This window comes from Drosophila montana, unplaced genomic scaffold (assembly GCF_035044405.1).
Source record: "Drosophila montana isolate Dmon_TW-CO22-7 unplaced genomic scaffold, ASM3504440v1 contig_3319_1, whole genome shotgun sequence".
Classification (NCBI taxonomy): domain Eukaryota; kingdom Metazoa; phylum Arthropoda; class Insecta; order Diptera; family Drosophilidae; genus Drosophila; species Drosophila montana.
The window spans coordinates 630,877-651,596 of record NW_026998204.1 but is presented as its reverse complement, the minus strand read 5'-3'; the positions used below and the strand labels follow the sequence as shown (position 1 = coordinate 651,596).

Sequence of the window (20,720 nt, the reverse complement as noted above, 5' to 3'; positions counted from 1 at the left end):
GGAATGTGTATTGCAACAAATTAAGCACCTTCTTTGACCCTGGCCATAGTTTGTACTTCCCTCTAGTATACAATACAAGACGCCATAGACTAACTGCTGGAACAGCCCTCGCTTACAACGAAGAGCATGTCCTTTGTAGTTCTAAGCACACGGAGTTTAGCTGGCGGCTATTTGGCCAAGTTGGCAACCCTGGCTGATTACGCGCATAATTTGAATAATGTCTTATGACAAAATAAATTAGTCCACTTGCGAGCCTCCCCCTCTCCCCTCTCTCTCTGTCTGTGCAGTGGCTAAAACTTTGCTGCATATATTAAAAGTTGTTCAAGTTCGAGTTGTTGTTGTTGTTGTTGCTGCTCGGCCTGATAACTTAATTATATTTTGTATATTTTGCGTGCGCTAAAAATGTTAAAGCAACAAAGCGAGCCGAAAAATTTGTTAGGTGATTAATTAGCACATAATAAAGTGGCAAAGCGCACGGAAAATTATTTAAGTGTTTTATGATTTATTCAGCAGGCAGCCGCAGCAAAAAACAGAAACGAGAACAAGCACATTATTTGAAATTGAATAATAGGCAAGTGATTGGAGTAGAACGCATAAAACCAATTAGCATGTTACACAAATTAATTAAAAGCGGAAATCAAAGGCCCCACAACCATGTCGCATATTCCAACCCATAAATATTTATACTCTTTTATTTTGTATAATTATTATAAGCAGCTTGTGCCACACATAATTAGACTGTGTGTGTGCGTGTGTGTGTGTGTGTGTGTGTGTGGGTTGACAAGCAAAACCCTGAGCGACAACTTCAAGCTGAGCCTTCCACTCCTCGTTGTCGTTCCTGTTCCCGTTGTCGTTGTCGTTGTCAAAACAAGCATTTATATAAAGCTGATTAAGTCACATTTCACATATCGTTTTTTTTCTCTTCTCTCTCTCTTTTTTTTGGGGGGGCACCTCCTCATAAGTACCTGCCGCATTTCGTTGAAAATTTCTTTTGAGCTTCGTTACGTTTTATTTATTTATCGTTTGTGTGTATTTTTGATTGACTCACGTGAGCCCCCGAAATCGAAATTGTTTTGTTCCGGACTAATTTGACAAGTTAAGCCAACGCTCATTTAAACTGACAGCAGCCGTGAGACTCTGTGCTTGAGATTCATCTGCGAGCGCGGCATACTTTGAGTCAATTGTTCAATACTCAAAGATACACTCAGTTAAGAATGAATAACAATAATGTGCCTACAAGGTCTAATCAAAACTGTAATGGACGTGCTGTGGCAGCAGCCAAAAAAGGTCTATGAATAATGCCATTCTCGGGTATCAAGATCTTAGTTACGAGATAGAATACAATTACATATCTGCCTAATTGGCTAAGCAACACTTTTTATGCATTAAGCCAATACATTATTAGTATTATTTTGATATCATTAGTATTAGTATTATTATCATTATTACACAGATCTATAATTATTATTATTACTGGTTATTAATATTATTATTGTTATTTTATTATAATGTATATTATTATTATTATCATTAAATATTATAATTGTTAGTAGAAGTATTATTAGCATAGGCATTAGCATTAGTATTAGTGCTAACATTAGCATAAGCATTATCATGAGCAGTAGCATAAGCATTAGCATTAGCATTAGCATTAGCATTAGCATTAGCATCCGCATTAGCATTCGCATTCGCATTCGCATTAGCATTAGCACAAGTATTAGTGTTGGTATTGGTATTAGTATTAGCGTTAGTATTACTAGTATTATTATTAATAATAAAATTTTTTTGACAGTTGTTAACTTCAAAATTATTACAATTTTCATTATAATTATTAGATATTATATTATTATTATATTTAAGGGTACGGTCTCTCATTACGCCCCTGCTCAAAATATGCTCATTTCTCCTTTCCTCGGAGTGAGAATAGTACCCAGAAATTGCTTTTAGCGAAATACTTTATACACTTCCATTAAAAATGTACTTTTTTTGAAGATATATATTTTTCATATACCAAACAAAATATCTAAGGCCGCAGCAAATCAGTTTAGTACACAATTTGCTGCTCGTTAATGCAAAATAACAATTATGAAAGTATAAGGAAAAACAATTTGCCAGTTTATTCGATTTGCTGTGAAGCATTTTAAAAAGGGATTCAACGCGCTCTTGACATCTGACACATAACACAATCAAAGTGTGCAAGTGCCTTAATGCAATAATAATAATACGTAAAACATAATAATAATAATAATGCAAAAGTTTCGACTCGCAACAGGGCTGCGTATCCTGCGCCTGTGCCTGTGCCTGCCGCTAACTTTTGACTCCTGGCGCACTTCAAGGCCTTCAAGCGAACAGATGTGCAACTCATTACACAGCATTTAGGCACACAAATTGAATAATATTCATAATTTCAGATCAGAGCGAGGGGTGAGCCACCCCCCTCGAGAGTCCTTCCACACGGACATGCACTTGACGTCTGAAGTGCTTCAGCTGAGCTTTGACCCGGACTCTGGACTCCGGAGCAGCTGCTGCTGCTGGGCGAGATTTCTCAGAGCTGGCTTTAGTTACAGCTGCTAAGCTTCTACTCAGATCTCAGACAACAAATTCGCATAACAAAAATTGTTACAGTAATTGTAATTGTATTCGCTTGATTGCATTTGATCGTATTTTGTTTCACTTTAAGCCAAACATATTTGGAGGACAACAAATGGCCTGGAGGTTGGGGTTGGAAGGGGGTGGGCAGGGGGTGGGCAGGGGTTGGCATGCAGCGCAATGTTTGCTGCCCTCTTTTTGTTTTTCTCTTCAGTTTTTTTTTTGTTACCCCTAATGTCAAGTGAGGTTATGTTTGTGTGCTAGGGGTTGAACTGCCCGTCGACCGGCGAGGGGGGGAAATGATTTATAATTTCATTCCTTTTGATTTATACACTTTTATTGAAATGTGTTGACAGGTTACGCTAAATTTGATATGATGCCTAAGCAAATTATGGGCCCGCATTGTTTTTCATCGATTCTTAGTGGCAGCCACTAGCAGTAGGCAGGACACGCAGGACTCGCAGGATACTAAGCCGATGCACGCGCTTGTCTTGCCACATTGCGCAATTTGATTTGATTAGCTGGCAAAAGCGCAATCACGACGCACTAGCCAAACAAATGACGGGGCCCGTTCAGAAAGGACACGTTTCGCAGCTTAAATTACGCACACATTGCCCTGGCATCTCCTGGCCAAAGGATGCCACGAACTTTGCGCAGACAAAAGGCGGCTGCTTTAAAGTTTCTGCCCAGAGGCCCACAGACAACACAGACGACACCCTTTGGCCAGGAGCCGGCTGAGCCAAAGTCTTCTGCCTCTGCCTCTGCCTCTGCCCCAGCGCAAACTCAATAAGTCGCATAAAGGAATGAAATTGGATGCCATTGCGGCAAACAAACAAAAATGCCGCCACAAACGATGCCGCCGCCGACGTTATCCTTGCGCTAGCTCGACCTCGACCTGGTCTCTCTCTCTCTCTCTCTTGCTCTCTGCTCTGACAACTGCGTCATCTCTTGGCATCTCGATCTTAATTGATTGCGACACGCATTTGCCTGGGCGTCTACCGATCTCAGGTAAATCCTTGGCAGCCGCCTACGTTCGGGCGGTTTCTTTGGCAGCTTTGTAAAGCGCGCAGCAGCTTCTAATGGGGGTTAATTGAAAGCGGCACAGCCTGCCGCAACATAAAAGCCAAGAGCTTCTATTGATCACACAAAAGAAGAGATAAACAAACGTAGTTTTCATAAAAAACCCATAGAGCTTGATATATGCCAAGTTACCAGCAAGCTAGCCTCAAAAGCGAGAGACTAGTTCGCTTTGCAACAGTCAAACATGACTATGACGACTGTCGACGACTGCAAACTGATTGCTGATCAAAGCAGCTGAAATTTGTACTGAAACTTTCTTTTTGGTTGTAACCGAAAAATGCAAACTTCAAGTGGAGGAAACTGCTGATTAAACGATCACGAAGCTTGGGGTTCGATCACCCGATCAAATAGAGTAAAGAAAAGTTATCTTACTTTTATAAATATTTATATTAAATAATGTATATGCCTAGACGTGGATTTGCAAGTTGAACGGCTTTGTATATGTCTGAAACTGTTGCGACTTACACAAATAATTTCCGTACCACACTTATTTATTGAATATTATTCAATTGAGCCGAGTAAAACCGGGTAGTTTTTTTAAATACTCTATATATACTCCATGCAAGAGCATGAAAAGCTTAGAAATTATATGAAAACATGCACATTTTGCTTCAAATTGAACTGAAAAGTTGTACTTCATAGCCTGGTCATACTGTGACCCATCCGTAAAAGCAAAGTATAAACTTCTATATCGTTGAGAACTTTTTGAAAGTATGCACATTTCACTTCAAATTATACGTAAATCTTTAAGCATTTGTGCTTGTGGGTTATTCTCTGGTCATACAGTAGCCGTAAAGATAAAATCACATTACCTTCAAAATTGGTCCTAAGCCTTAAGGCATTCACGCCTGTGCTCTCTAGCCTGGTCATACTGTATTACTCCGTAAAGATAAATTGGCAAATTGTTAAAAACTATTTTAATGCATATTTCACTTAGAATCGAATTTAAATCTTAAAGCATTCACGCTTGTACTTCATAGCCTGGTCACACTGTAGCCGCCCGTTAACACCATTTTGCATACCACACAATAATTGACGCTGGATTTTTGTATATTTCTTTGTTTTTTTCATATTTGTTTGGCATAATTAGTCAGCTCGTTTCAAGTGTTGGGTCTGTTAGTTCGTTCGCTTTGTTTTGCTGGACAGTTTATTTCAGCATAATTTCATAAGCAGCAGATGTGCAACACACACACACACACGCACACACACACACACACATGCACACACATGTAGCTGGGACAACCCTCATACTTGACTTGGCCGCTTTTTATTTATATTTATTATTATTTACCCTTGCGCTGGCTTTGTTGTGGGCTCAAATTTGTTGTGTGTGTGTGTGTGTGTGTGTGTGTGTGTGTCAAAGGTGGCATAATGTGTTAATTGTTACCCGCCCACGCATTAATAAGCGGCACTTGAGCGCTTTACAGCAGCTGTCAGCCAGCTATTTTTTATTTATATTTATATTCATTTTTTGTTGTTGTATTACATTAATTGTGTAAATGCGCGCAATTGGAGGCCAATCTATTAGCTGGCCGCGCTCAGAGGTCAGCCTAGGTCACTTGGGCGCCGATCAAATCACGGAGAGTGCCCAATTGTCTGCATTGTGAACTAAATTTCCCCACAGAGCAAACTGTTAACGCCCAGCCAAACAATACGTTAAATATGCTAAAAAGTCACTTTTCCCCAGAGCAGCAGGCAGAGGGAGAGAGGGAGAGAGGGAGAGAGGGGGAGAGGGAAATGAGCCCATTTATGCAATTGTCGACAGTTCAATTTGGGGCATTTCATTTGATATTACGCCACAACTTGGCCTGCTCTGGGCCCTGGGCTCAGGCTCAGACTCAGGCTCAGTAGTTTGCTACTTTCTGATTATTTTCTTTATTAGATTTGTATAGGATTTCAATAAAAAGCAAATGGCTAGCGGCCCCGGCAAGAGGCTCCCAAATGAACCTAATATGCATTATTATTATTATGACATGTGAAAACGAAAGCGAATCGAATCGACAGTCGCTATATAAATATATATATTGGTAGCCAAGTGGAGCGTTACAGACAATACAGACTGTGCCGGCGGGGCATGGGCAGAAGAAATAAACATTTAACTGAGGCCGGGACGGGACGGGCCATGGCAATGTGGAGGCAAGTGGAATGCAATAAAAATCTATTTTATTTGTTAGAGAAATGACATTTTTATTTGTTTGCTTTTTATGCACACACACGGGCACACACATACACGCAGAGAGACGGCGAGGAGACAGTCACGTCACACACGTCGTATGCGCAATATGCAGATAAATAAACATTTCTCACATGTAGGTTTTTTTGTGCATATTTAATGTTTTGCTTTGCCTGGCATTTCTTACTTGACATATTTTGACAGTTTTACGATATTTAATCATTTGGCCATGCAAAATAATTGACAGGCATTTTACTTATTTGTTTGTTTTTCCTACTAATAATATAAAATATTAGAAAAATTGCCGAATCCTCGTTGACTATTTGTGAAACGCACTCAATGCGAACATGTTAGTGTAGAAAATATCTTTATTTATTTTCTCATATGATTTACTCAAGCCAAACAGGCAAGAGGACACAGACACGCAATGCATGCTTCAAAACGTTAGCTAAATATTTCTACAGCTTTTTGTTGATATGACAAATAATGTTAACTAACTTTTATGTACTCAATTGCTGGCATTATGTGTACTTATTTATAAGGCAGACGAAATCCCGACAAAGTACTTTATGCAAATAAAAAATATGTGTTTTTTTTTTAAACAAATTATAAGAGAATTTTTATTTCTGACTATGCATAAAGTAAAATTAATATGTGCCTTGAAAAAAATAATAAATAAAGTATGATGTTGCTTGGGCCGCAAAGAGGAAAATTCTTCTCGGATCAAACCCTGAAGAAAATTCTTCTCATATTAAATACTTGTTTCTCAAGCTAATCGTTTAGTCAATTGGCTCTGGCATTTCTATTTATTTAGTGTTATATTTAGAGACATTTGAGCTCAACTTGTGAGAACCATCAATCAAGCCCGCAGAGCCAGAGCAGAGTTGAGAGCGTGGTTAAACTTGCGATTTGCTTTGCTTTGCCATGCTAAATTAGGTTTTAATTAAACTCTTTTCTTGCTGCCTGCCTGTCTGGCTGTCTGGCTCGGTCTCTGCTCAACTCGATTGTGTTTAATACGGCGTGTGATTGGAGCACATTTAACCCTTAATCGAGCCAAGAAATGTCTCTGTCAGAACCCTCCGATACAAATTGCTGGCTGTCAGCGTGTGTAATCCAAATAAAATAATTGTCATCTATGCGCCACTTTCGGGCCATATGTTCAGGCTCACATCGTAAAGGAAAACCAACAAAAAAAAAAACAGGAAGAGAAAAGGCAGCTGATGGACTCGCTGTGTTTTTCCAGTGTGTGTTAATGATGTGTCTGTGAGGTTGTGTCTATATTGTTGTGGTTGTTTAGCTCGTTAATCTGTTGTTTAATTTGCCGGCTTAACGCTTTTTGTTTTGGTTACGATCTGAGATAAGCTCAGCCTAAGCCGAGTAGCCGCCACTCCATAGTCTCCCTCTCTGTCTCTCTCTCTTGATATTGTTAGCCCCTTGTGGTTGGGCATATTAATTGGTTTGGCAAGAGTAACCGCAAATGACACAATTTCAATTTGATTTGAATTTTGTTTTGTTTCTCGTCAAGCAACAACTGCTCCATTACAATGTAAGCGAGTGGCAGGCAATATTGGCCATTTAAACAACAATCAAACAAGCCACAAAAATGCACACAGTACAACAAATAAAGGCAACAACAACGGCAACACAATGCATCAAATGCAAAATCCAATCAAACTTTTTAAACAAACATTTAGCAAATCTATTACAATGCATGTCCCCAAAACCCGAACGTCTCCCCCTTCTATCTCCTCCACAAGCAGAGCCCCAAAATGAACTCATCTAAACGAGAAATTGCCGAATATTGCCCCATTGGCTCACTGATTGACTGACTCTGCAATCGGGTCTGGGTTAGAGTTTTGCCTCTTATTCGTTTTGACGTGGGCCAACAACTAACAACTCAGTTCAGTTCCATTCCATTCCAATCCATTTCGTTCTGTGCCATAGTTCAGTTTGTTTTCTCCTAAGGGTTTCCTTTGCTTGTAAAAGGGGTATATTCGTACATTCGAAATATCTATATATATAAAACTGTGTGTCCTGACTGACAGACTGATTGACTGACTGACTGACTGACTGACTGATTGGTGATCAACGCACAGCTCAAACCGTAAGACCTAGGAAGCTGAAATTTTCACTGTAGTTACCTTGTGTAATCGGGATCGGCAAATTCCACTCGCATGTTTGTAGGAAACTCTTTTGTTTACCATCTAAGTTTGTTTGAATCCAGGCTTTATCGGTCTTAAGTTTGCATATATGTATAACATATATGCCTGTTTGTACATATATGTATGGATGCCTGTTTGTACATACATATGTTACATGTATGCATGTTTGCTTTGTAAAAATGCTTGCATGCGTACATGTAAGAATACATGTCCGGATACCTACATATATGCACACATACATACACATATACATACATACCTTCATACATACATACACACACATACATACATACATACATATAATATGTACATACATACATATGTACATACATACATATGTACATACATACATACAAATATACATACATACATATATACATACATACATACATATGTAAATACATATATATGTGCATACATATACATATATGTGCATACATATGTACATATATACAGACATACATATGTATGTACATATATACATACATACATACATATGTGCATATATATGTACATATATACATACATACATATATACATACACACATATGTACTTAAATAAATATGTATGTACATACATACATGCGTACATATGTACATATGCACACATATGTATTCACATAAATATATATGTACATAAATATATATGTACATGCATATGAACACATACATACATACAAGTGCATACATACATATACAAGTACATACATACATATAAAAAACACCAAAAAAAAATAGCACTACACTACTTGCTAAGCATGAAAAACTGCAGAGCCTACTTAAATTCTTGAGAATCGAGGAGAAGAGCACTTGGTAGAAATTCGTTTTATTTAAATTTGCAGCACAGCGTCAAATAAGCTTGGTCTGCGTTTGATATTAGGAAACAAGCATAAATGCATACATACATATATACATGCATGCATACACTAACACACACACGCACGCCCGCATACATACACACACACATATATAATACTTATTGCCTTAGTACGAAATGCTTGTTATGTATAAATACTTTGGAATATATACTCTATACCGGCAAATAGGAAAAATCTAGCTATAAATCTGCATTTTTCGGCTAAAGACTTGAAATTTGAAATATGTATTCGTGCATATTCACATCTAATAGGTGGCAATATCTATCTAACAGGTAGTTCCCTGCTGATCTCCTCTAAAGATCGCTCCAATAATTTACATCTCTTGATAAATTTGTCTTTGAGCGGGTATTGGGCAGTCGTGATCACCCGCTTGCAACATTCTTACGAGCTTCTTTTTTCTTTTCTGTGTGTATGTGCGCAAACTTAATCAAAACAAATTTCCACCTTCAACGAGTTGCACACCAAGCAATTTCCCAGCCCGAAACGATAACTAGAACTTCATGCAAACTAACCGCAAATGTGATTACACACACACACACACACACACTCACACACACAGACACACACAGGACCTTTGTGCAGACCAAAAAATGTGCCCACCAAATCGAAAAAACGAGTTAAACTTGGGGACGCGCCCGGCTCGTACACTGCCAGGGGCGAGGGTTACGGGGTCGAGTGGCTTGAGGGGGGAAGTTGGGCAGGGGTGTTCCGCGGGCTGTGGCATAATTTGAATTCGTGTCAATTTGACAAAGTGACACATGAGGGCCGTACGCCATCTAGAAAAACGCGGATAAATCGCAGCGTCGCGGCGTTGCAAGAAATTTTTATGCGATTTTCGTTCATTACTTTTGTATTTCGTTTATATTTACTTGGTATTTCGTATATTTTGTATATTTGTTTATTTATTTATGTGCATACATTTGTGTTGCCAGGCAGAGAGAGAGATGGAGAGAGAGAGGGAGAGAGAGGGAGAGTCAGTGTCGCCGCGAAGTTGCAACCGTTGCGGCACGATAATGTTTAGTCAATAAAAATGATTTGTCGTCTGGAGGAAACGACTTCATGAAATTTGATATGTCCTTTGCCGTCAGTTGACTGTCGCCTGCAGCCTTTGGTCGGGCCTCGGGCGCCCGACTTAGCTACCCACAGTTTATGGCTTAGAATAACACATAAAACTATGCCACAAGGCAACTCGAGTCCAGTGTGCAGCTATGCAAAAAGCGGACACTGAGCGTCGAACAAGCAAATGTGAGGTTGCTGGTTTAAATTTTCAAATTTTATATTTAACGCTGTTATTATTCTCCAGTGTGCAGCTATGCAATTAGATGGCCACAAAAAGCGGTTACTGAGCGTCGAACTAGCAAATGTGAGGTTGCCGGTTCAAATTATCAAATTTTATATTTAACGTTGTTATTATTCTCCAGTGTGCAGCTATGCAATTAGATTGCCACACAATAAGAAGCTACTTAGCGTCGAACTAGCAAAAGTGAGGTTGCCGGTTCAAATTTTCAAATTTTATATTTTACTTTGTTATTATTCTCAAAACAATAATATTAAAAAAAAAGCAATAGAAATTTGGGCGACCCAGGCAACGCCGGGTAATTTCTTTTAGTATATAGATGCCACTCGAACCCTTCAATTCTTGAATACTTCCTTAACCCTGCGTTTGGGCTTCGGCAACTGTTTGTTGGGCGTCTTTTATGCTACACCGCTGTGAAAGGAATTTACGAGGCGCCCCGCCCGTTAATGTCGCAATTTGCCACCCGAAACGAATGGCTGCCAGACATGCATTCGCGGGCCGAGCATAAAGCAGAAGGCGCATATCCTCATAAAGTGCATAATTCCTTCAGCATAAATATGGATATCACAGACCGCGAGCCTTGTCATTTGCATTGTCATTTCGCAATTGAGACATAAATTTTAATATGCACTGAAAGAAAGTTGAGTAAGTTTTTGCTTTTGCTGCGAAAAAGTTACTCCTTTCGGGGCCAGACAATGGGTGAGGGTACTCCCTCAATTAGGGGGGGGGGGGGGTAGGTTGAGTATACGAATGTGATTGAAGATCTATTCGGGGAATACAGGAAGGTGAAAGAAAGTTATGAAAGAGAATTTAAAGATATTTATACTGAATGATTGATTGACTGATTGACTGCCTGACCGATGATCATTGTAGATGAAAAGATAGATGCTGGCAGGTACAAGAAATCTATGAGAGAGATAGAGAGAGAGAGAGAGAGAGAGAGAGAGAGAGAGAGAGAGAGAGAGCAAGCAAATCTCTGCTGGCTGACTGATTGATTGACTGACTGCTGTCAGGTGCAAAAAAACTATAAAATATACATATTGTCTATGTAGAATAAAAAAGCAATCGAATTTATAGGAATAAACATGAAATTATTCCTACTGATTGATTGACTGATGATGATTGTAGGTGCTGAGTAGTGCATCAAATCGATGAAAAAAAGTAACCAATCGAATCTATGAAGCATACATTAAAAACAATTTCTACTGACTGACTGATTGATTGACTGACTGATGATCAATGCACAGATCAAGCCAAGTGCTATCAATCTACACTTTTTAACAGTTGTTTCTTTTTTTAACGTAAACGTTGACTTCCACTCGCAAGCGTGGAAAATTGGTGGAAAACGTGCGAATTTCTTTGCTTTTTATCTGCTTTACTTCAAGAACATTTTCAAAAATCTATGTAAACACTTATTCACTCCATTTAAGAAAATGCACAACCCCTTCTTCAGCCAGCTGTTAAATTTCGCGAATATACAAGTAGCCAGAGAACTTGCAGGTCAATAAATCTGCTGCAGGCATAAATCCTTGTCAAGCTGACCAAAACATATTGCAGCGAAGCTAGGATCTGTCTGGAGAGGTGTCTGCACAAGTTGGCACAACTTAATTTCGTTAAAATAAATTGCAAACGGAAATTATTTAATTTCCGGCGCTGGCTGAGCAGACATGTTGATTGCACAATTAGCAAAGTTAGCTGGCAAATAAATCGGAGCTGGTAAAGAGTATCAACTGGCCTGTGGCCGTAACTCACCTGGACACGCACTTCGGGCAGATTCACCTTCATGGCCAGCTCCTCGCGCGAATAGACGTCCGGATAGTGCGACTTCTCGAAGGCGCGCTCCAGCTCGTGCAGCTGATATGTGGTGAAGGTGGTGCGATTCCTGCGATGCTTCTTCTTGGCACAGTTGTCGTCTTGGCCTGAAGGCGGGGAGAGTACAAGAGAGAGGGGGAGAGAGTGGAAGAGAGTGGGAGAGAGAGCGAGGCTAGTTGCAACTTACCCTCATCATCGCTGCCGGATGTGATTTTCTCGCCCTGCTCGCTGTTGTTGGTCTGGTTGAGATCCTCGCTGGAGGCGCAGCTGCCATTCACCAGGCTGTCGTTGTCCCCATTCAGACGCTCCACATGCTCCACCTGGCTGCTGTTGTTGTTGTTGTTGCTGCTGCTGCGATATTCGTGTGGAAAGTGTTGCTGCTGTTGTTGTTGTTGTTGTTGCTGCTGCTGCTGCTGCACCTCGTCCAGGCTGCGCGCCCTGATGCCATAATTGCCCAGCTGCTGACCGTTGGCTAATTTCGGCTCATTATCATCACAGTAGGCGGAAGCTTTACGCTTGCCGCTGCCGCTGCTGCTGTTGTTGTTGCTGCTGGCCATGGGTCGGGGTGTGGGCGGTGAGGTCACATCAATGTTAATGTTGGCATCGTGCTGCAGCTTTGCCGCATCATCCTCCTCGTCCTCCAGATCGCTTGTTGAGGACATTGAACGCTCGTCGTAGTCGCGTGCTGCTGCCGGCTGCCCACCAGTTGCTGTTGTTGTTGATGTTGTTGCTGTTGTTGTTGCTGCTGCAACATCCGGCAGAAAGTAGCTGCCAGCAGCGGTTGCCGGCGACGATGACTTGGCATATTTGTTGTGCTGCTCCTGCGCATGCGCAGCGAGCGCCGCCAAGTGCTGCTGATGGCTGCCATAGGCGCCGGGCGGAGGCGGCGCAGGGCCCGCCACCGGCAACGGCAACGGCGCACCGGACACCTGAGGCGGCTGCGGCTGCAATTGATTGGCCTCGACCATTTGGTGCATCGAGTTGAGGTAATTACCGGCCGCGTCTTCCTGCTGCTGCTGCTGCCCAAAGCTGTGCCCATGATGATGGCCGTGACTGTTGTGTCCGTGGCCAAATCCGAAGGCATTGTGGTAGCCAAATGGGGCGTGGCCGTGATGCTGCTGCTGCTGCTGCTGTTGCTGATGATGATGATGATGATGATGCGGCGGCGGCAGCGGCTGCTGCGACGGCGGCGGCGCCGGTGGAGTCGGCGGGCCATAGCTGAGACCATTCTTGGCGTGCTGCTGCAGCATGTTGGCCATGTGATTATCCATGTGGCGCAGCTGCGCCAGCGACATGTTGCAGCGCAGATCGGTGGCATCGTCCTCGGCCATGGAGCCATCACCATCGCCTGCAAAAAGTACACAAATGTAAATAGAGCTAGAGCATACAGGGTATAGATCGTATAGAGAAAAACAGGGTATTAGATTGTCGCTCGGTTTGTTTGCATCAAATTCGGATACTCACACGATTCATTAATAAAGGAATCACTCAGCCGAAGACATCTCATTCAAACGTAGTTCGACCTGCTTGACTCAGCAACATGTTCGAGTTCGAACACAGCCGCAGGAGTCAAGTTGGGAACATGCTCGATTCAGTTCGAGCTGTTTTTCTTTTAGATTGAATCGAATATTTATTGTCAGCAACTCAAACAACTCGACTGAAATTAGCCTGAAGCACAGTTGACCAATTCACAGGGTATTTATGAGTCGCTTGGCAGACTCTAACTTGTCACACTTAGTAAATCCATCATCGTTTTATGTAACTGGCTGGCACAAGGCACTGGTTCGGGTCACGGGAATATAATTAAATCATGGTGTACACAGTGGCCTCGACAGTGCTCGGTTAGATTGTAACATAAACTAGCATTTGCTTGCCTTGCGCTTGATTAGATTTTAATTAGCCTTCGAGGGCTGGCGGACAGTTGGCCAAGTCATAAAGCTGTCGCTGCCCATGTGCTTAAAAGCCTGACGCGCGCTAATAATAACAATGTGTTATTTAATTTTGGGTTGCAGCCAACCAACTAGAGCCTGGCACAAGCCGCCGTCGCCCCACACCTGTTGGGCAGCCCATTAATAAACGGCATTCAATTAGTCGCCTCGTATTTACAATGTGAGGCAATAAAAATTCTCAGAAATTCCCAAATGCCGAAGGCCAAAGCGAGCGAGCTGAATTGAATGGGGTGGGCGAAAAGTCGCTGGTTCTAATGGGCGTTCTGGCTGGCACATATCACGTGACATGCAAGGAAGTCATTAGTTTGTCGCCGACTCGAGATGAGGCAAGGGGCGAGGAGCGAGGAGGGGCTAGGAGGGAGAAGGGGGGCGAGGGGCGACTGTTTGCACTGACTTTTGCAGTTGGTTTTGTGTAAGCAAATTCAATTTCTGTGTTAAATTGGCTTTTCAAAACAGTTGGCGCCGTCAGAAGAAATCCAATTACCCATTCAGCTGCCCTCAAATACCTATAATTATTCGATAGTCTTTTGTGTAATTGCTTTCTGATGTACTTATAAACTATATATACTTACATATATATATGTATACTATATAGGAATTTAATTTGCATTCGACTGGTTCGATTACATAAGCCCAGCTCTGATGATTGTCTAATGTAATTACCTCAATAATTGGTATTCATTTTGGGGCTATTGATTTTCCGTCTTTTCTCAGCACAATTTTCAGTTTCCAGCAAACTAATTGGGTCAAATGTTTGGCTAATTAACCGAAAATCGGCAGCCGAAAAAAAAAAAAAGCCAAGTGCCCTGAATTAACCTCCGTTTGCTTTTTGAGCAATCAAACGAAATTTACACGCACCGCATGCGTTTTATTTTGAGCCACTGTGGCGTTAATGAAATTAACAAAAACTGTTCGCAAGAAATTAAAAATCAAATCCGAAAAAGAGAATCAAAAATCCCAAAAAAAAAAAACAAATCGAAAAACAAAATGCGGTAGCACAAAAGGCCAACACGCACAACAACAACAACAACAACAACAACAACAACAACAATAATAATAATAAAAAATAATAATAATACACATGTAATAATAGAAAACAGCATTTACAAAAGGCGTGAAACGCCGCATGAGGTGCCACGCAGCGCCAGTAGCCGCAATCCCAGACCCAGACCCAGACCCGGAGCCATGTCCATGTCCGGACCCGAGCATTGAGGGAAGCACCGTTTCCACATGGGCCACACCGAGTGCGTGTGTTAATTGCGTGAGCTTGAGACCAAAAAAAGACCAACACAAATTCGAGCTGAATGAATGACGATCCACACACACACACACGCACGACTGCGTATTCAAACCCCGAGCTGTAAATATGACTAAATTTGCGTAAAGTTTAGTTCACACGTGCCAGTTATTCGCGTGAGAATATGGCACCAAGTCCCGAATAGGGTTTTTTAATTGTATTTTAGTCGAGTATTGCGTGGCCTTTATGAAACATAGTCCAGTATTTGCTTCAGGTTCGGTTCGAGCTAGTTCGATTCGCACATTTTGGTTCAAACCTTTCGAATGCTTGCTGTTCGATCGGTTCGAGTTGCGAGTACAAATGCACTTTTTGATTAGTTTAAGCAGCACATATGAAAGCAGTTCAATGCCAGTCAAAAAGTATTCACTATTCAGTATTCAGTATTCGTTATTCGGCATTCATTCAGTATTCGTCTCGAGCAAATTGCCTGATCGACAGTTCAATTAAGAAATGATTTTGTGATTTTGTTGCTGCTTCCTGCGTTTGGCTCTTGGCCATTAGCTGTGGCAATTAAAGTTGGCAGCTGGAAATTTCGGCTTGTTAACAATTTGACTATGAACACAAAATACAAAATACAGAAAACAGAAAAAGACAAAAGCCGAGGCAAAGTTGAAATGTTAAAAGGTTCAAATTAAGCCAGCTACTGACAAGACGTTCAAGCAGCAGTTGTCCGCCTTCCCTAATTGAGCGTGGCTCAAGCAGATGCTGTACTGTACAGTGAGGATTGGGCTAAGCTAACATAGTTTGCTCCAATTTGCGGCAATGCGAGCGTTTACTAGGGACAAATTGACGTTAATCGCGTCAAGCGAATGATTTGACAGTTTCTCACAAGTTGGCCATTAGGCGGCGGCCTAATTGAAATGTTATTAGCCCCACATTTTTGGAAAGTCATTGGCAACAGGTAACAGGTAACAGAGGCCAGGCAGGGCAACACGCAACAAAAGGAAATGCACAAAATGTTTGGCATCTTCCGGCGCAGGCGCGCAGAGCTCCGAGATACACGAGAATGAGATACACGGGCTCATATCAAAAAATCAAACAAGCCATAAACAAAACTGTCAATCAAATTCGTGTTCAAGTGAAGTGGAGTGCCTCGCTTGTTGTTGTTGTTGTTGTAACTGTGGCAACAAAGCGGCTAATAAGCCGCAACAGCAACGGACAACGGACAACGGACAACTTGCAACGCCGACGCGCGTTTAGCTCGCTTCGGACACGCATTAAGATCATTAAAGTGACTTAATGCTCAATTTAATGCCGCATCAGCTGAATGAGTGTGTGTGTGTGTGTGTGTGTGTGTGTGTGTGTGTGTGTGTTTGTATGAATCGATCCACAACTCGGCTACTTGGCCTTTGTTGTTGTTGTTGCTGTTTATCTTGAATCTAAATGCGGTGACGTAGCCTCCACTTAGCTCAGTGCTGCCCAGTCAGCCTTTTTCTAGCTAAATTTGGCTATCTCCGACCCCTAAATTATATAGATATTCTTGATCAGTAATAACAGCCGCGTGTCTGTTTCTATGCAAACTAGTATCTCAGTTTTAAAGCCATCGCCGTGAAACTTTGCAGAGAACTGTCTTTCTTTTACAGGCAGCACTTTTGGCAGAATCGGCCGGATCAGACGACTATATCATATAGCTGAAATAGGAATTATCGCTCAAATAGTAGGTTCTTGTATAAAAACCATTTGGTTTTTCAACATATCTTAGTCAAACCCGACATTTATAAGTGTGTATGTAAAAGATAAACAATATCGGACCTCTATATCATATAGCTGACATAGGAACGATAGGTAGAAAATTAGGTTTTTTTCAATATACCTAGACCAAACTCGACATTTACTAGTTTAACTATGCTGCTGATATATAAGTCAAATCTTAACAAGATCGCATCAGTATCTTATAAAACTCGATTGGAAGAATAGGCCGAGAAAAGTTTTTATATGTCACAAAATATTCTATTTATCAAGAAATTTTCCCCAAGTAAGGCTAATGTATAAGGTATTACATCTTCGGCGTGCCGTAGATATTCGTAATTTCTCGTTAACATTGCATTCAGCTAGCTTTTTGAAGCGACATTTGCCAACACTGGCTCGATTGCAGCTCTTATTGCACTTGTGCAGCCAATGCTTTTATGCGTTTAATGAGCAGCTCTCCCTCTCTCTCTCTCTCTCATTCTCTCTCTCTCTCTCTCTCTCTCTCCCTCTCTGGCTGTGACGCCACCGCAGCGCGCTGTCAGTTTAAATGCTTTTTGACAGCTTGCGTCTAGCCGCACTTCAATTATGATTATGACTTCGAGTTTCAGTCCGGTTTACAGTTGTTCGCTTTATGGCTGTAACCCCCCTCTCCACCCCCCCCCCCCCTTAGCACCTGCCACTCGGCACCGCCCGAACCCCTTTATTAGCCAGCTTATTTGCTGGCTTCTAATTAATTTGCGGCCATTTAACCTGCGCTTTTGTCGTTGCGTTTTTTTGCACAACACCATTTTGTTTGCGCAACTTGCTTTTTGCTATTTCTTCTTCTTGCTGCTGCTGTCAGTCGGGCTGGCGTGGCTGACGCCTCTCCTCTCTGGCGTGGCATCTTCGGTGGCAGCAACTTTGACGCAATGCTTTAATTGAATTAATTGCAAACGTCTTTAATTGATTTCACCTTCGTCGTGTCTGCGCCTTTGGCACTCTTTAAAGCAGCCAAATGACGAGCAGGAAATATATGCTTAACATTCAGCGCAGACAATAGCTTGTATATTGCTTCAAGTCAGACTCTATTCAATTAAGATAAAGTTATTAATTTGATGATTCAAATATTCGATGGCCGATCGAAGGAGGAAGAATGGAAAAGACGTTTGAACTGTCTTGATAATAGGCAAATCTCCTTATTGAGTTTGAGTTGAGTTTGTAAAAGATAACTTTAAAAACTGAAAATTTCTACAAGCAACAACTCAATTTATATGCTTCCTATAGAGCTATATGATATAGTAGTAAGGTGTTACAAAGATTTTGCTGACCTATGTTCATGATATCTAGAAAAATAGAAAAGTTCTCTTTGCAAAAATTCAAAATTTCCTCTAGAACTATATGATATATTTAGCAGTAGGATAATATAGATATTTTACTGATATGAAAAACAAAAAAGTTGCTAATACCAGAACTTTGTTTTCGACGTCTTATACCAAAGGCAGGTATATGATATAGAGGTCCAATTCGACCTATTCTGACCTATTTACCTAACTTTTCTGAAGCTAGCTTTAAGACTGAAATACATGTTGGTATGCAAAGATAGAGACGGCCAATCCAAATGCCTAAAACTACCTTCTATACGCTTACAGAGGGTATTTATGCTTGATCAGAGTCTAAAGCCGAATCGATATAGTTCCGTCTGTCTATTGCTGTGCAAATGAGTACCTCAGCTTAAAAGCTTACTTGAAGAATCCAGGAATAGCTCGTTCTATATAGAAATATTTGGCAAATCTGCTGTTTATCTGCATGCCAGGGTATTTTATCTTCAGCCAACCTATCCCAGCTTGTTCTCACTTCCCTTGCAGTTATTAGCTCGCCGACGCTTCGTATATCACCCGAAAAGAAAATAACTGCTTTGAGGTGAAAAGAAACTCCCATTTTTCACAAGTCTGGCTATATTTTTCTGCTAACTGGGCGTGCGACAATCGCTTGTTGGCAATCAGAGCACACAAAAATGAAATACATTTTTAACGACGTGCTAAGAAAAAAAAAAGGAGGGAAAAAGAAAGAAAGGGGAATTGGGCGGCCATTTAGGGCCAGTTTTGAAAGCGGGCGCATAGCGGCGACTGGCACCGACATAAATCCAACTATAATCCAGTTAAAAAGCCTTCAAACTAACGACTGCCAAATATATAACAAAAGTTTTAAATTGGCCCAAGAAGCGGAGGCCAATAAAAGAAGCAGCAGCAGCAGCAGGGGGATGAACACGCCCACGCTGCCAACTTGAGTTCTAATCCCGTTTTGGCCATGTAAACGATTACCGTTGACTGATTTCCCTTATCAGCTGTCGTGCATCGCGACGCGGCGCTAAAGTGCAGCCCCAGACGCCAGTTGCCAGTTCCAGGGCTAGTGCGGGGGTGGTGCAAAAGGGGGGGGGGGGGGGGGGCCTTACTGACTCGGTATGAGTTAGAACAAGTCTGACGACTTTCAGGCCACGCGATAGTCGGGCTAAGAAAGAAACAAGCAGGAATTGCTTAGTTGGCAGTGCACGACCAGGAAATACCCTGCACCCAACAACTAGCTGAGGTTAGAAATATTCTAGCTTCTTTCATTATATACATACATAAAAAAAATGCTGCTGCTGTGCTTCTTCTTCCTAGCCGCATACAATGGAAAAATGATTCTTGATTAACTTCGGTGCTTATTGTCCGATCTTAATCAAATTTTCACAGCTTCAATAAATGGCATGCAAAAGGGTGTATATAACAAAGCGCAAGGCGCTAACTTTACAAAAGAGCTAATTTTTTTAAAATTTTTGGGATATTGGAGGAGTTATTCAAAAAGTGGAATATACCTTAGCTGCCATATGAGAACCTACAAGGTTCAAGGTTGTGTACATCTACCTTTTACAGTCTTCGAGCTAAGCTTAAAAAGCCATGTCTCGAAATTGATATTTATCGATATTTTGAAAATGGGAGAAGATGGCCAGATGAACTCAGCTCTTCGTCCTGCTCAAGTACTTATATGCTCTGCCTGTTATACCCCTTTCGTGCATTCTCAATGGGCATCAAAAAAACCGAACAAATGGTAATATAATTTTGCGATTGTGTTTGTTGATTTCGCACAGAGCTGCACTGTAATTGAAATCGATTTGCATTGCGCTTATCGCTCATCGTTTATCGCATTCCGATTACAGTTGGCACTTATACAACACTGTTCTTGACATTGCTGGGCTAATGCGTTAATAATAGCCACACACACACTCGCACACACTCGCACACACACACTTGATTTATGGCCTAGAAACGGATTGGTGTTGTGGCACTTACCATCGCTGCCCTCGGCTGCTGCCTGCAGCTGGCTCTGCGCCTGGCCATTGCGATTCTTGAGTCCCAGAATGGCGTCGATTGTGTGGCGGGGCGTCAGCGTCTGACCGCCAGCGCCGAATTTGCGTGCATTGTCCTTGAGCGACATTTCGCTGTCTGCAAAAAGAGTTGAGCGAAGCGGTTGGTTGGTTAGCGGGGGCGGCTTAGCTGATCTGGGCATGGGCATGGGCATGGGCTGCATGCATGAGAATTAAAAGCCTGTTTGCCAACAGTTTGGAAAGTCAATTAGGCGCACGACAACAGCGACAGCGGCAGCGACAACGACAGCAGCAGCAGCAGCTACACTCAGAGAAAAACGCAAGCGCATCGAGTTGAGATTTTCGTATTATCAGAACTCTTTTAAGTCGAGAAATTCCAATTTATTTTTTTAAATATATAAGTAATTCTTCTATTAAGCTTCCTTTCCTAAATGCAGAACTCAAATATTTG

The 20,720-nt window shown here is 41.5% G+C and overlaps 1 protein-coding gene across 2 annotated transcripts in view; it reads right to left on the bottom strand.

Moving 5' to 3' along the window:
• The window catches only part of Rx (Retinal Homeobox), a 34,175-nt gene that overhangs the window by 7,617 nt on the left and 5,838 nt on the right, over positions 1-20,720 (bottom strand). Inside the window, exons 3-5 of one of the 2 annotated variants that reach the window (XM_064690978.1) lie at positions 20,235-20,387; positions 12,179-13,339; positions 11,932-12,098 (exon numbers count right to left, since the gene is read on the bottom strand). In XM_064690978.1, the coding sequence (XP_064547048.1) occupies positions 11,932-12,098; positions 12,179-13,339; positions 20,235-20,387 (1,481 nt within the window). The remainder of the gene's footprint in view (positions 1-11,931; positions 12,099-12,178; positions 13,340-20,234; positions 20,388-20,720) is intronic. The other variant, XM_064690979.1, reaches the window with a different exon arrangement.